Source organism: Varanus komodoensis, unplaced genomic scaffold (assembly GCF_004798865.1).
Source record: "Varanus komodoensis strain SLA01 unplaced genomic scaffold, ASM479886v1 scaffold13_1, whole genome shotgun sequence".
In the NCBI taxonomy this organism is placed as follows: Eukaryota; Metazoa; Chordata; class Lepidosauria; order Squamata; family Varanidae; genus Varanus; species Varanus komodoensis.
The window spans coordinates 7,645,880-7,660,763 of record NW_025335408.1 but is presented as its reverse complement, the minus strand read 5'-3'; the positions used below and the strand labels follow the sequence as shown (position 1 = coordinate 7,660,763).

General features: G+C 37.4%; 1 protein-coding gene and 1 long non-coding RNA gene across 6 annotated transcripts in view; one reads left to right on the top strand and one right to left on the bottom strand.

Moving 5' to 3' along the window:
• Window positions 1-14,884, bottom strand: part of LOC123019858 — a 38,804-nt gene that overhangs the window by 21,778 nt on the left and 2,142 nt on the right. Inside the window, exons 2-3 of the long non-coding RNA XR_006413970.1 lie at window positions 4,781-4,842; window positions 1,203-1,307 (exon numbers count right to left, since the gene is read on the bottom strand). This is a non-coding gene — a long non-coding RNA (uncharacterized LOC123019858). The remainder of the gene's footprint in view (window positions 1-1,202; window positions 1,308-4,780; window positions 4,843-14,884) is intronic.
• Window positions 211-14,543, top strand: BMT2 (base methyltransferase of 25S rRNA 2 homolog). Of its 5 annotated transcripts, XM_044422968.1 has the most exons (6): window positions 336-424; window positions 3,180-3,259; window positions 7,514-7,655; window positions 8,590-8,754; window positions 9,790-9,904; window positions 11,023-14,543. In XM_044422968.1, exons 3-6 carry the CDS (start codon window positions 7,585-7,587, stop codon window positions 11,650-11,652), a joined length of 981 nt encoding a protein of 326 aa, XP_044278903.1. In that variant the 5' UTR covers window positions 336-424; window positions 3,180-3,259; window positions 7,514-7,584; the 3' UTR covers window positions 11,653-14,543. The 5 variants fall into 5 exon arrangements, with proteins under 5 accessions (XP_044278899.1, XP_044278903.1, XP_044278902.1 ...); XM_044422964.1 differs by lacking the exon at window positions 3,180-3,259 and having other exon boundaries at window positions 211-424; XM_044422967.1 differs by lacking the exons at window positions 336-424; window positions 3,180-3,259 and adding an exon at window positions 432-848.

Genomic DNA, 14,884 nt, shown 5'->3' with positions numbered 1-14,884 from the left:
CTTTCTGGGGGGCTGAACTGAACGCAGCACAACATTGAGACCGAACCGAGGGTAAACACACCTTTCAGAGCCGTGGTGAGGCTACAAGACTACATTTCCCAGAGAGCCGCGGGAAGATGGCGCCCGGTCACATGATCACACCCACCCGCAAACTTGAGCCCTGCCTGCCGTGCCATAGAGACCGATTTCCGCGGCCTCCGCCCCCTTCTGGAGGAGTCAGACGGGCCACGGAGGGGGCGGAGCGCCGGCGCCATCACCATGGAGCCTGAGCCCGGGACCCAGCTCGGGGGCCCCGTCGGTGCTTCTGCCCCCGTCCCGTCTCTGCCTCCGCCGCCCCGGGAACAAGAGCGGAAGCTGCAGCAGGAGAAGCTCTCCGGGGTGGTGAAGAGCGTTCACCGGCGGCTGCGCAAGAAATACCGGGAAGGTAACCGTGGCCGGCTCGCCGCTTCTGCTCCCGCCCGCCGCTCCCGAAGCAGCCGAGGACAGAGCAGGGGGCTGCGGAGAGCCGCCTGTAGTGCCTGAGGGAGGCTGGGGAAGCAGGGCCAGCCCGGGCCTGGTGGGGAAGTCGGGCCCGGGCGCCGCCCCCTTTCTTCTCTCCCTCTAGGCCCCTCGCTGCGTGGGCGTGGTGCAAATGAGTAGCGCCTTTGGGCCCTGGGTCTTGGGGGAGGACATGGTGTCGCCTATGGCCCCTTCCATTTAAGAATGGAGAGCAGCCACAGAAAAAATAGCAAAACGGAAAATCCTCAAAGTGGGTGGGAAAAGAGAAGGAAAGGATATGTTTTGAGGTATTTCCTGAAGGCATGTCGTTCCATTTGGGTGGCTCTGAATTACTCTTCATGGCTTCCAGAGTAAGTGGTCCACTTCTGTGTTAAAATACGGACTTCTGTTTTCCAAATGGATTTCAAATGACACACTGGTTCTAGTGTTTTCTTTTAAATCTATCCGCTCTTATAAGCTGTATTAACAGTAGGTCAGGAATCTTAACAAGGAATCATCCAGCTAACTTGTGTACTGAATGTAAGGTAAATTGTTGCCTAGATTGTAAAGTCTGGAAGTTTTCCTATAGGTCTTTCCAAAAAAAGTCTGATTTGATTTGGAATGCCTGAAAGATAGCTGCAGGGATAATATAAGTTGTTTTCCACAAGAATTTAGTTGGCATGAGTGGGCATGAACAAAAAAAAGTGTTGAGAAGGGTGCCTTACTTGCATCCAGACGTTCAAATCCAAGCAGACATTCAAGTCGCACTCCAGCTGCTGTCTCCTAGATCTCAGCTCCTTTCTCCTAGAACTGGGATTATATCCCGACAACTGCAAAGGCATAGTGAAAATGAATGAGGGGGAAATGAGGAAAATTGCACAGTAAAAGTGGTGAATGGATTCACAACATATTTACAGGCTGTGTTTGAAAAAGTGCTGCTTGCTCTAAAATGTGTTAGAACATAATGGATATTGTTCTCTTGAAGGTATTCCAGCTTTGCTACACCAGAGAATGCTCTTAATTTATTCTGTTGTTTAGGAAGCTTATTTCAGCCTGAAGTGTCTGATCCTGCCTGATATTGGAAGCTAAGCAAGGTCGGGTCTGGTTGAAATCTAGATGGGTGACTTAAATGTTGTGAACCATCCAGAGAGCTTCAGCTATGGGGGTTGTAGAAATGTAATGCAGTAATAATAGCAAAGGGCACACAAGTGAGACTACAAAACAGTTACGGAATTCCCTCTTCTTCCATTCCTCAATGTGCACATGGAAAGTGAGAAGATGAAGGGTCTTCAGAGGCTCTCAGGCAGGTCTTGACAAATCTACTTGCTATGCCAAGTATGACACTGCCCTCTGACAAGTGTAGCACAGAACTGGCCATCATCCCAACTCTGAAACTTGGAAGATGGGCCACGAACCTATTGGAATTGTGTGGCAGCCCCTGTCATATCCCCAGCTGCAGTGTTGACTGGCTGGAGTGTGTTTGACTGCTGTGCAGCCAAGGTATATAGAGAATCTTGGCCACCCAGGGCTAAACCAGGAAGCCTCACCTACTGCCTATTTTTCTTTCTCTGTAGCAGGAAAGAGAAATGGGAAAGTTGGACACCTTGGGCTGAAGTTGCTCAGAGTGGCCTCCATATAGTTGTGTCTTAACTAGTCACTTTCCACCAGTCTTTCTGTTTGTTAAGACCAGGGTGGCCTGCACAGGAAATGCTTGGAGAACTTACAGGCAGGAGTATTCAACCTAATATGGAGAGCCATTGTGGTGTAGTGGTTAGGAGCATGGGACTGGGACTCAGACAATCTGAGTTCTAGTCCTTGCTCAGCCATGGAGCCAACTGGGTGACTTTGGGCCAGTCACAGACTCTCAGCCCAACCTACCTCACAGGGTTGTTGTTGTGGGGATAAGTTGGAGGAGGAGGTGTAAGCTGCCTTGAGCCCTTTGTAGGAAAAAGGCAGGATATAAATAGAAAAATAAGTAAATAAATATGCTGCCCTGTCAGGGGATGGGGGCTTGCTCAGGAGAATGGCTACTGATTATAGTTTTTGGCTTGCATAGGTAGAACTTGTAAGCACCTGCTCAGTGCTGTTCCCACGTTCCTTTTTAAATGATGGATATGCATGTCAACATCCTAAGGTCCATCCTAAGAAAATGTGAGGTATAAGAGATGGCACCTATACTAGGATAGCTGTGTATAGCTGTATGTTGGGTTATGATTCTAGAAATCATGTATTAGCTGTCAAGAAAATATTATGCTGCTAGTGTTGGGTGTATGTATATGATTTCTATAAAATTGAGAAAAGACTGCTCGGAGAGATAATATGGAATGGGATTTAGGGAAGACAAGGGTTTTTTGGGGGTTTTTTTTTTGCTTTTTAGGGTAGTCTGTAACAGTATTTGTTGAACTGATTATTTACAGCACACTACTATACAAGTTGACTTAAAAATCAGCTTCACTGAGTTTAGTAGAACTTATTCTCAGTAGATGAATATAGGATTGTTAATTTCATACATTTAATGCTATCTGTGGTACTTTTCTAAGTGTGTGTGTGCAAGCTACATTGTCATCATTATCTTATGCATATAACTTTTCTTTATTATAAGTATGTTTATAGGTTTTCCTTTGCTAGCAAACCCCATTTTACTAAAATATATACTATACCAGTTGAAAATATATGCAATAACTCTGTTACATTTGTGCTAGGGGAAATTCTGCTGACAGAAAAATTGGTCTTAAGAGGGCCTTGACTAGAATCATCCACTTTGTGTAGGGAATCTAATAAGGTAATTAAGTGTTATGCTAATATAGTTTATTGCTCTTGTAATAGATGGCTTGTCAGTCCTGGAATTGTAGATATCCTAAAATTAAAGGCTATTTGTGTATTAATGAGGATAGAAAACCTTTTCACATGGCAGCAGAAGAAATATACATTTCAAAAGTGGCTTTGGGGTGACTAGTTTGCCTAAAATTTTCCAGAGCTATTTCAGCTATGTGAAATAACTCTGGTAAAATGCTGTGGCCCTCATGTTCTGGTTCACAATTAAATGAAGCCCAAGTGGGAATAACTGCATTTGCTTGCACTCATTCAAGGTTATCCTTACCTCCCTTTCTCCTCCTTCTCTTTGTGTATGTTATGCCCTCCCCTACCTAAAATTTAAATCCTTGGGACAAATGCCAAATTTGTTAACTCTATACATTATGTAATACATGGATATATATTTACAAATGCATATTCAATTAATAATAAATAAGTTACAAAACAGTTATTTCCTCACAAAGGTTGCAAGAGTTTCCTGTGAACTTCATTGATGAAGAAATTTCCTCTCCTGACATATTAGTTTCTGCAGATTGTGCTCTTTTTGTTCTTCTGCATTTTATGCAAATTGTAGATAGGCCTTTTCTAGCTCCAGAATTTGTAAGCAAAGAAAAAGTGGGGGGAGGGTTTGCAGTAAAACTGTATTAATGGTAGCCTAATGGTCCTGAGGTTTTTCTAATGAAGTTTTACTAAATCCAAGCAAGCAGGAAAAAAATCTGCAGTGGTTTTTAATATCTGGTTCTAAGGCTCTAATGTGCCCCCATATCCTTCACAGGAAAACTAGTGGGCAATATAACAAATATATTCACTCATTTAATTTTTGTTTGCAAGACTTTCAGGTTTACTAGCCTAGGGCTGATCTAAGAAATGGAAAAATTCAACACCTAGTTGCTGAAAGAAAAGCCTTTATAATGGAAAGGTATAAAGAATGCATGTTATAGTCAGAGTTCATATTCTGCCTTTAATTACACATTCACAATTCTGTCTTCTTGTATCTATTATGTGCACAAGTGAATGTGCTACTATGGTACATTCTTGGAATCCAACTATGCATCATAAGACAAGAGGTACTTTTTAATCTCATTTCAAAGTAGAACACATCAGTTCTCTCTTATTATTCAGGTGAGGCATGAGTACACAACAGTGAAATTAATAATATGTAGCTTTTCCAAAAACTATATATTCTAAAAACCCAGCAGGAATAGTTTCCCTTTGTTATCTTTGAAAGGTGGTAGTGAAAAGAAGTCTTGGCAGTCTTACATTTTAAACTTAAATATTGGCTTGTGGGGTGGGGGGTTGCTGACAGATACATCATAAATCTTGAAGTTGTTCTAGATTAAACTTTTGTCCTTGTTGACAGTCTTTTTGTTTAGAAGTACACTGTTACCTAAATAACATTACAAAAGCATGAAAGCCTTTATGTATGGAAGGGAACAAGAGCCAATATGACTGAAGCAGGCATATGCACACTGTGGCATGGATTACTCACCAGCTATTTTCAGTTACTTCACAACACCTTTCCATCCAAAGTCCTCTGGCATGTACAGACATCTTAGTGGAAGAACAGAAATCTTTCAGTTAATGGTAGGCTTTGGGGCCCAGAAGCAGTGTAATTCTGATTCAGTGCCCGGCATGAAGTGAGAAACTCTTCCAAGATGACTTAGAGGAGAAGGGGATAGCAGTGCTAGCTTGTGAAAGATGCATGAATAGCTGAGGGAGTGGGGTTGCCAGCGATAGCAGACTTTATGGGTCTCTGGGTTGTAGTTTCATAACAACACTGGAACAATAAGGTGTCACTTGCTTTTTTTACTGATTTTATTGCAGTTTTCTCTGCCATTTTCACATTCCCTGTCTTCCTATAAATGCCTTACCATGAATGAGATGTGTTTACAGTGCCTAGTAAACTAGTGTAACTTCGAAGATAATGCTTCACTGTTCATATGTGACCGATGTATAAATTGTTAAAAATGCTGTACTTTTCCATTCAAACACAATGGGAGGTAGTAATTTCAGAGGTTCCTTACTAGCAATGGTGTAAACTTTGTACAAGGTTTTCTGAAATTTTCCATTGCCCTAATTGATACTGACCTGGTCTAGTATGATTGATTTACATGGATTTTTTTTTAAAAAAGAAACCTTTAAAAGTTTCATGTTAACATGTTATAAACATCTGAAATGTTTCCCTAACTAGAAAAAAAGCAGCTGAACTGAAATATTTATGTGGAGAATAACTCAAGGTACACCATTCTAAATATTATATTCAAGAAAATTTAAAGATTTGGAATTTTTTTTACTAGAAATACCTAGAAATATCTTAAGACATAGCAGCTCAACAGTATAAACCACTTATTTTATTAAATATTAAAAGGGAAGTGAAAGTGCTGAAAACTACTAACATTACTTCAGACATGCCTGAAGAGTTGTACTCATAAATATTTCTTTTGGAAAAATGTTTATTTGTACTCTTCTAGATTTAGCTAGTAATGCACCCATTTTAGTTGCTTAAATATGCCTTGCTTCATAAAATTAAGTAGAAATCTAAGAAATACAATGTGTACCCTGGTCCATGTGTAGTTAAAATTCATGTCAGTATCAAAGTGATTTCAAGTGCCTACCAGTCCCAACTTAGTAGTACAACAAGTAGTAGTATAACTTAGAAGCTATAACCTGAAGCATTAAAATTTGAAAGGAGTTTAAAATTCAAAGCACACAGTTATAGTGTTGTTTCCAAGCCTTCCCTGCTAAAAGCAAAGTAGCATCTTACCTTGTGCAATAATTTGGAGTTTCAGATTTATTTTTTAAGAAACTTATTAATTATCCCTTAATATCTGCTAAGTTACTTTTGAGCATTCAGTGGGGGAAAGTTATGCTGGAATGGGTGAAGAAAACCTATAAATACCTTTTGTTCTATAATGTTAACAGCTTACCTATCATGATCACCCATTTTGATAACCCTGGGAAAAGAAATTTCTCCAGGGAGTCTTGTGGCCCTGTTCAATTCAACTTAACTTTTAAATGTATCTAAACTGCATAAAGAAAATGAGGCTTCTCTGTGAGGAACAGGTTAAGAAGGCTTAAGGGCAAAAAAAAAAGCTGACAGTTGGGAAAGAATATATAAGATAGAAGGTTAGTGTTTCTTGTTTTCAAATGCATTGCATAAAATAGTATGACCCTGCCAGCACTTTATAGACTGGTAGCTTTCCATCTGGTTTAGCACTTCAGTGGTTACTAGACAGGAACTGGTCAGAGAACTATCAGTTATTTAGAAGACAAGGTACGGCTTTGCAATATTGGTTCTATCAATATATTTAGAATGTTCAGGAAATTGTGCTTAGAGCAAGCTTCAATTTTGGACAGGGAATAGTTTGTTTTATTAGTAATCTGATATTGTAGTTTGCTTACTGAGCCATAAAAACAAGCAAACACTTTCATAAGGAAGGATTGACTTTCTGTCTCTGGAGAATTTTACTTCAGAAGAATCTGCCCATGATGAATGTCACTTCCCTAGTATGGGCTTGAAAAGGAAGCATTAGGACCAAGAATGTAGTTAACAAGTTTTCTCTTTTCAGCTGTCCTAATGGATGCTCCCACCTTTAAGTGAGTCTGGTAGCAATACATGCTAGGAAAGGAAAGAGTTGAGTTCTGTGAATAACTTACTATGTAGAGTAAAAGCCACTGTATCCTCTTTCTTAACCATAACAGTAAGGAAAATATAGGAACTTGAGCTCATCTAATGGTCTGAATAACTTTAAAGGTCAAAGACAATACATCTTCAATATAATGTTTCCTTTAAAAATATTGTGGAAAAGACTCTCAAATGGCTTCCAAAAGAGAAAATTGTGAAAGCTTTCACTATTTTACCCCATTAACTTAAATGAGGTGTCTTTTTGTATGTGGTATATGAAGTGAAAATATATGTTCTCCACAAATATATTAGAGATGTTTTCTTCCAAAGATCAATATTCTTTTTTTAATCTTTAAATGAGGTTTCATATATATTCCTGTATGACTAGATGGAGATCTAAATTGCATTTCTTGGGGTAATATATAATGTACATAGAAAACTAAGCTGCTGTGTAAAGTTCTGATTTTGCTGTTAAATAGCTACAGTGAGGGTACTTCCTCATTCTGATAGAGGCTGGAACAGTAGGGATTTCATATTCTAGGCTGTGATAGCCATTCCCTCATGATTTATACCCCTGTTGTGTGTGTATTTGTTTAGTGGGAGACTTTGATAAAATCTGGCGTGAGCATTGTGAAGATGAAGAAACTCTTTGTGAATATGCTGAGGCAATGAAAAACCTGGCAGATAATCATTGGACTAAAACTTCTGAAGGAGAGGGCCGCATTGAATGGTGCTGCAGGTAAGTCTTTGCATGGCCTTATACTAACAAGAACATTTAAACTTGGGTTACAAATTTGCCTTCTAAATCTCTGCTGGAAAATTGTACAATTACACTTAGATAGAACCTAATTCCTCTGCATAATGCTTTCAGATTTTGGGTATTGAGTTTTTAATGTATGTAACCATCTTTACATTTGAGAAACCAAACAGAAATATGTACTAGTTAAACAAATGGGGGGCAAGTTCTGATGAAAGATCTGTTGCCAAATGCTTCCAAGCCACATCCCTAAGAGCAACCTGAAGCATGGATTAAAACTATGTACTGGTAGACCTGAGAATGTTAAAAAGAATCTTAGTTGTTTGCTCCAGTTATACAAGTAGCTCATCTGCTTGAGGAAGCAGATGATGAAAGCCTCCTTGGGTTCTCTGCAGGAAAAAATAAGGCAGGATATGAATGTAATAAATATGAAAATATATCCTGGCTTCTAAAGCAAAGGTAGTTGATACTAGAGCACTGTAATAGTAGAAATTATAATGTGGTGGTATGAAATTCATGGATTTTGTTTGTGCAATCAAATTAAAGCACTTGAATTTGTGAATCTACAGTTTAATTGCTGGTTCTAAGTGACAGATAAAATAGGGAATACAGTTAAAGAAGAGCCATGAATGAAGGTTGGGGAGGAAGAGAGCGGTATTGTAAAATAGGTAGAACTGTATCAAACAAGATGTGTTATTGTATGGGATACTGAATGAACTATGCAATACTGACAAATGGTTTCAAGACACTATCTTGCATAGTTTTGATCAATCTCATAACTGTTAAAGCATAACTGTTAACTTTAGATGTGACGTGAAACTAATGCTGCCTAAATGATGATTGATTTTATTCACCCATATTTATACATGGGTGATAAGGTGCTTTAGAATATAACTTGTCTTTGCCTTTTTTAAAGTGTTTCTCGGGAATATTTTCAAAATGGTGGACAACGGAAAGCACTGGAAAAGGATGAGAAAAGAGCTGTACTTGCTTCTAAAGGTGTTCAATCCACAAGTGTTCAGTCAACTGCAAAAACAGAAGATTCTTCTGAAAGTTCAAACAATTGTTCTGTAATGGATGAGTAAGTATTTAATAGAGATCAGGTATGCTTATGGGAAGGAGTTACTTTATTCTTTAAATGTGGTCAGCCTATCTCATCTTCAGCAATCATCCCAGCCTTACATTGTAAAAAGTATTTTTGAGCTAATGTGTGAAGTATTATAAGTATGCAGTACTTCAGAACCTGGATAAACAAACATTATTTTCATAGCATTTCTCCTAAGAGGCTGTTGTCTAATATGACTGTATGGTACAAGAAAATACTGCATGCAGACACGTTTAACACAATGCTAAACTATTAGGATACTTTGTAGCCATATGATAAATTACTAGAATGCTGAATTCCTAAATAATGCCTTAAATAGCCTGAATGTAATGTGCTAAACAAATAAAAAAAACCATTTTTAATTATTTGTGATGGTACCTAAGCGCAGCATAGACAGACTTGTTCAAACATATATACACAGTTGGCCCTACAAGACATTACTTAAAAGAAGCACGTGTCAATATAAACACTGTAGAGTTTTTGCATTACATGCAGATTCAGGCAAAGCTCACAAGAATTGGAAGGCCTCATTTCCCAAAATCCAGTTGAATCTATTTATATTATTTTTTCTGGATGTTTATTTTCTGTTTTTGGAACCCATATGGAGATCCTCCCCCTTAAAGCACCCTACAAAGAGCCTGATAGTAGAGGGAGGAAGAAACTACCTTTCTTTTTCACAGGAGCTGAAACATTACAAGGTGAAGTACAGTAGGAAGGAGAGAGGGAAACATTTGAAAGATCAGGGATATGGGGGAATGCTGGAGAGTACAGGTAGTAGATAAGGCTTCTTTGCAAATGTCTCAACATCAGCTTGTTGCAAAGTCAATCTGACATGGGGATGTGGGGGTGGAAGGGAGTGTTGTCATCAATCCATAACTGTAAAACTGCAGCTATAACATGTTTCCTATTTCAAAAAAATGTAGATTCTACATAATAATAGTATTTCTATAATAAGAATTGGGTATTTATTTTAAAAAGTTGATTTCACAGATTGAATTTCTCTCTGTTTAGATTGCTACATCCTTCAGGAAAGATCAGATTACTTGATGTTGGTAGCTGTTTTAATCCATTTTTGAAGTTTGAGGAATTTTTGACTGTTGGCATTGATATTGTTCCAGCTGTTGAGGTATGAAACAAAGGCAGTGTATCCCCAAGAGCAGATCACTTGGTTACTAGCAATGTTTGAGTGTTTTTAAAGCTTTTTACTTTCCACTTTAAGCTTTTCCAATGTATCACAAAAAGTAAAACTAGTAATTAAATAGTGTTGTGTATTCAAGATAACCATTCTGAAATTAATTCTGGTGAATATGTCCAGATATTTTACATAATATACTATTAAATTCATCTGAAGTTGTATTACAGTAAAACTTGAGTAGTGACTGATGTTCATATACTTTAGATGAATTTATTTTTGACAGATTTCTTCAAGTGTCATAAGTCAATGTGTTCAACATATCTCTGCAGAAAGATATATTCCGTTAAATATCTAAGAAAGATTGGATAGCTTTTGACTTGAACAAGCATTGTAGCCCTCACTTTGTATAATTATAAGCATTATAATCATTTGACACCTTTAGCTTTAAAAATGAGCTGCAATTTTAAACAGATTTTTTAAAAAATCTGTTGCCCTCTAGTTAATCATGCAGAAGATGTATTTTTCAAGTTGTTATTAATATAAGTAGTTCAAAAAAATGACAGATAACAAGTACCATTTTAGAAGGCATTTTCCCTTTTCTGTCACATAAGAGAGAATGCCTACTATGATACCTGTGCATTACCTAAAAAAAAGCATCTTGATTGCTTAGTTAATGAAAAAATCATTAAATATATAAAAACTAGCTTCTTATTATGGAACTTGCTTTCCAGAGGTGCACCTGGCGCTGACACTGTATTCGTCCTGGTGCCAGGCCAAAACCTTTTTATTTACCCACTTTTTAAATTATTAACTGGTGTTTTAATTTTTATATCAAGTATAAGGAATTATACTAAGGAATTTTTTAACCATAGTATTGTGGTTATATTGTCTAAAGAATTACGTAAACCATTATGTAAACCATTGGGATTTTTTAATGAAGGATGGTATATAAATATTTTAAATAATAAATAAAATGTAATTGATTGCTCTAGAAATCCTATAATTTTAACTTTTTTTAAAAAATGGGATGCAACCATACTTCAAATACTAGGTTTTAATATAGCCAATTTCTTGAGAATTTATAATTGTTTCTGTGTTTTGTCCTTTAGAGTGTCTACAAATGTGACTTCTTAAACCTTCAGATTCAGCAGCCTCTTCAGCTTGCACAAGATGCCATTGATGCTTTTTTGAAACAGCTGAAAAATCCTATTGATTCTCTTCCTGGAGAATTATTCCATATTGTGGTTTTCTCCCTTCTCCTTTCTTACTTCCCATCACCTTATCAACGATGGATATGTTGCAAAAAAGCTCATGAACTGCTTGTACTAAATGGATTGCTGCTTATTATCACTCCTGACTCTTCCCATCAGAATCGCCATGCTATGATGATGAAAAGCTGGAAAATTGCTATAGAATCCTTGGGCTTTAAACGTTTCAAATATTCCAAGTTTTCTCATATGCATCTCATGGCATTTAGGAAAATTTCACTTAAAACAACAAGTGACTTGGTGAGCAGGAACTATCCAGGGATGTTATACATCCCCCAGGATTTCAACAGTATAGAAGAAGAGGAATTTTCTAATAATTCCTGCTATATCCGATCAGATGCTGAAGATGAACAACTGGCCTACAGCTTTATGGAGCTTCCAGATGCTCCTTATGACTCTGACTCTGGGGAAAGCCAGGCCAGCTCTATCCCTTTTTATGAGCTAGAAGATCCTATATTGCTTCTAAGTTAATGTATTAAAATCTGCTTCAGAGTCCAAACTCCCTTTACTGTAAAACTAACTTTGCTAAACTGACATCTGCTCTGCACATAAAGTATTTGAAAAAAGAAAATGCAAAAGGGTTTTGAGAACTGTCACTATTTTTTTCTACTTACGAATTTTAAAATTTATTCTTGTATTGAAAGTTGAAGTGTGTTTTATGCAGAATGGCTCATGTCATAGCATAAATAGGGTTTACTTTAATACTTGTATTGGTAAAATACTCCAGAAAGGTACCATTTCCCCATCCCTCAAGTGCTGTGAACTGTGATTGTTCAAAATATACTGATGTATCTTGGTTTAATATTTTAATCTTGTTATGGTTAAGGTTCCATGTTAGCATTTCTCAGACATTTGTGCAGAAAGATAATATGCACTGTTAAATGTCTAAGAAAGATTGGGTAGCATTTGACTTGAACAAAAATATAGAATGAAGTTCTGCTTGACTTAATTTTGATCTGGTAAAATGAAAATGTTTTCAAAGTGGCTCACTTAAATTGTTTTTAATACTACATTTGTCTGGAGATTAGATCCTCGTATCCTTGCTCCGTTTGTGGAATGATACATAACATGCTGGCCTAAACAGATTTTTTTTGTTCATTTCAGAGCTAGGGTATTTTTGTTGTTTTTTTATTCTGCCAACATACTCCACACTGCTCCTTTTCCTAGTATCTTTTCATTCAAAGCATTTTGCAATAAAGTACTTGAGTAGGAAAATCTAGGTTACATTGTCGTGACTGGAAATCTTAGATTATATGAAATCAGCAGAGCATTGAATTGGGCCTCATTATCCTTCAAAAACATTTAAGATTTGTTAAGATGACCCATCAAGTGGAAGATTCCTGAATGCTTGGAGGGTAGGCCAGCTGGCTGGCTGGACAGCTAAACAGCATAATACCCTTAAAAACGGTTTCAAATTTAGAAGCTAAACTTTAGTGGTAGTTACAAAAAAAAAATTACAAGTTAATCTATAATGGAACAGTCTCCTTTTTAACTCTGTTTAATAACCACACTAACATTTTTCCCTTTTTAGCTGCACCAGAATTTTTGAGCACCTGTAGTTAATGATGATTTTCCTATTTACTAACTGATTAAAGACACTTGTATTTGCATGTCTGAATGTGAATTTAGGCTGCTGCAAGTTGGAATATTCAGCAAAACCACAGTGTTCTAAAAATGCAGTGTTACATTTACCCAGATGACTCTCTTTTCAGCCACCATTGATTGCTTTACTATAAAGCTTGAAAAGTAGGACTGTGTGTTGGGAGAGGTGTTAAATAAGTGCAAATTTTACACTTTCACCAAAGTTTTTACTGAAGTTTCTGTACGGACTTCTGAACTTGCTTTTTACATACTGCATTAAGTAGTTTTTATACACAACTTCCATATGTTGTAGTGTTGCTTTGTATTTAAACATGTTTTTGTATTTCTTGCATGTAACTACTTTTTTTTTAATCTCATGGATGATCAAAACTGATTGCCTGCAGTAGCCATAGTACAGTTATGCTTAAAGTACAACCTAATGACTCATCCTAAGGTAGCCATCTAACAAAGCAGTCTGAACCAGTTCTAAGTCTTGGAGCACAAGAAGAGACACACTGTTAGGGATGCAAGGCCAAGCTATCCATTTCTGCCTATCTTACCCTTTCTTTCCTCCACCTTTTGCCTTTCTTATTAGTGATAACTTTATGTAAAGGGTAGAAGTAGCTTTCATAAATTTCCTCCCCTCCACTCACACACGGTTACACTCTCCCTCTCCCCCACCCTGCCCTTTTTCAGGGGGTAAAAACATCCCTTTAATAGCACTCCTATGCTTAGAGGTTTTTCTTACAGCAAAACTGTGGGCAGCTGCTACTGATGGTGCTGGGAAGCAGACCTGTCCAAGATGACCTTTGGAATTCCACCTCTGTATCCTGTCCTTGCTGTGCAGCTCTTAATTTTCCATACTGTAACTGTGATTGTTTTGGCTAGCCCTTGATTAAAAAATTTCATTGTTACAATACGAACAGTACAGCCACCATGCCAGAGTTGGTCGGGATGAGCGGTATATGTAGTGACAGCCAATCTTGCAAGAAGGCAGGTGCCACTTTGTATGTATGAGACGGTGGCTTTTCAGATTGCCATTGAACAAAATTTGTTGCTTATTAAACAAATAGAAAGGTTGCCTACATCTAACGCTAACCATGTTTTCACAAGACATTAAAGGCTTCCTAGTTTTCTTTTAGAATTGTTGGAATAATTAAAGCTAACATGTTGGTGCTATCCTTTTTCTCCTTACAAAATGCTGTTTACTACTCCAGTGTGCATGATGTGCTGTTCAATATTAGCAAACAACCTCCCTCCCATACTGTAGAATTCTTTAGTACAATGCATTTGTTATGTTGTGTGCATTAATGTCATTGTTTTCCCACTCATTCAGATCCTGGAATCTAGGTCTTGATGTATGTAGATGAAATAGTTAAAAATCTGAATGGTAGGAGTTGGCCAGTAATACCTGATGGCTTGGTGAAATTGTTATGGGTCTTTTGTTTGCTTCTGGTGTTTTTTGTTTTTGTTTTTTTGTTTTTTTGAGTGCCCTAATAGATACTTATTTCAAAATGATTTTTCTTCAGAAGTAATAGTTGTCTGTATTGTGTATTTTTTAAGGGATTCCTTGCTGTTTCATTTATAAAAGTCTCTGGTGTCTCACTAGAATTGCAGCTGTCAAGGCAGTTGTATAGATCTGGAAAACTTAAGATTCTAGGATTAACTGTGTGGACGAAGATATCCAGTTTTATGCAAGGATGGACATATACCAATAATCTTTGCACTTGGTTTTTCTTCATTACGTTCTGTGAGAACACATTAAAAGAAAAAGTAAAACAGTTTTCAGAGTATTACTGATATATACTGTTTGCTTCTAACTACTAAGAATGCAATTGTAGTATATAACAAGAATATGTTGTTGCAGAAATCATGGTACCTACATGACTGTTTATACCAGATGTTATGCACAATTTGGGTGTATTGAAAATTGTTAAAGGGACTAATCCATTTGTAAATCACTTTTAATATACCCAGTTGTAGGTAGAATTTCCTACCTCCAGTGTCTTTATGGTTCTAAAAAGTATCCCCATATGAACAGCAACACATGATTGGTTGTACCCAATGTGGCATCCACCAGCAGAATTGAAACTATAAAGCTTCCCCTTCTTCCTTGCCACTC

Excerpts from the sequence above, each read along its gene's own strand:
- BMT2 (XM_044422964.1), top strand. The coding sequence starts at position 259 with ATGGAGCCTGAGCCCGGGACCCAGCTCGGGGGCCCCGTCGGTGCTTCT. Across the intron at positions 7,656-8,589 it reads CGCATTGAATGGTGCTGCAG|TGTTTCTCGGGAATATTTTC; the intron begins GTAAGTCTTTGC and ends CCTTTTTTAAAG. Across the intron at positions 9,905-11,022 it reads ATATTGTTCCAGCTGTTGAG|AGTGTCTACAAATGTGACTT; the intron begins GTATGAAACAAA and ends TTTGTCCTTTAG.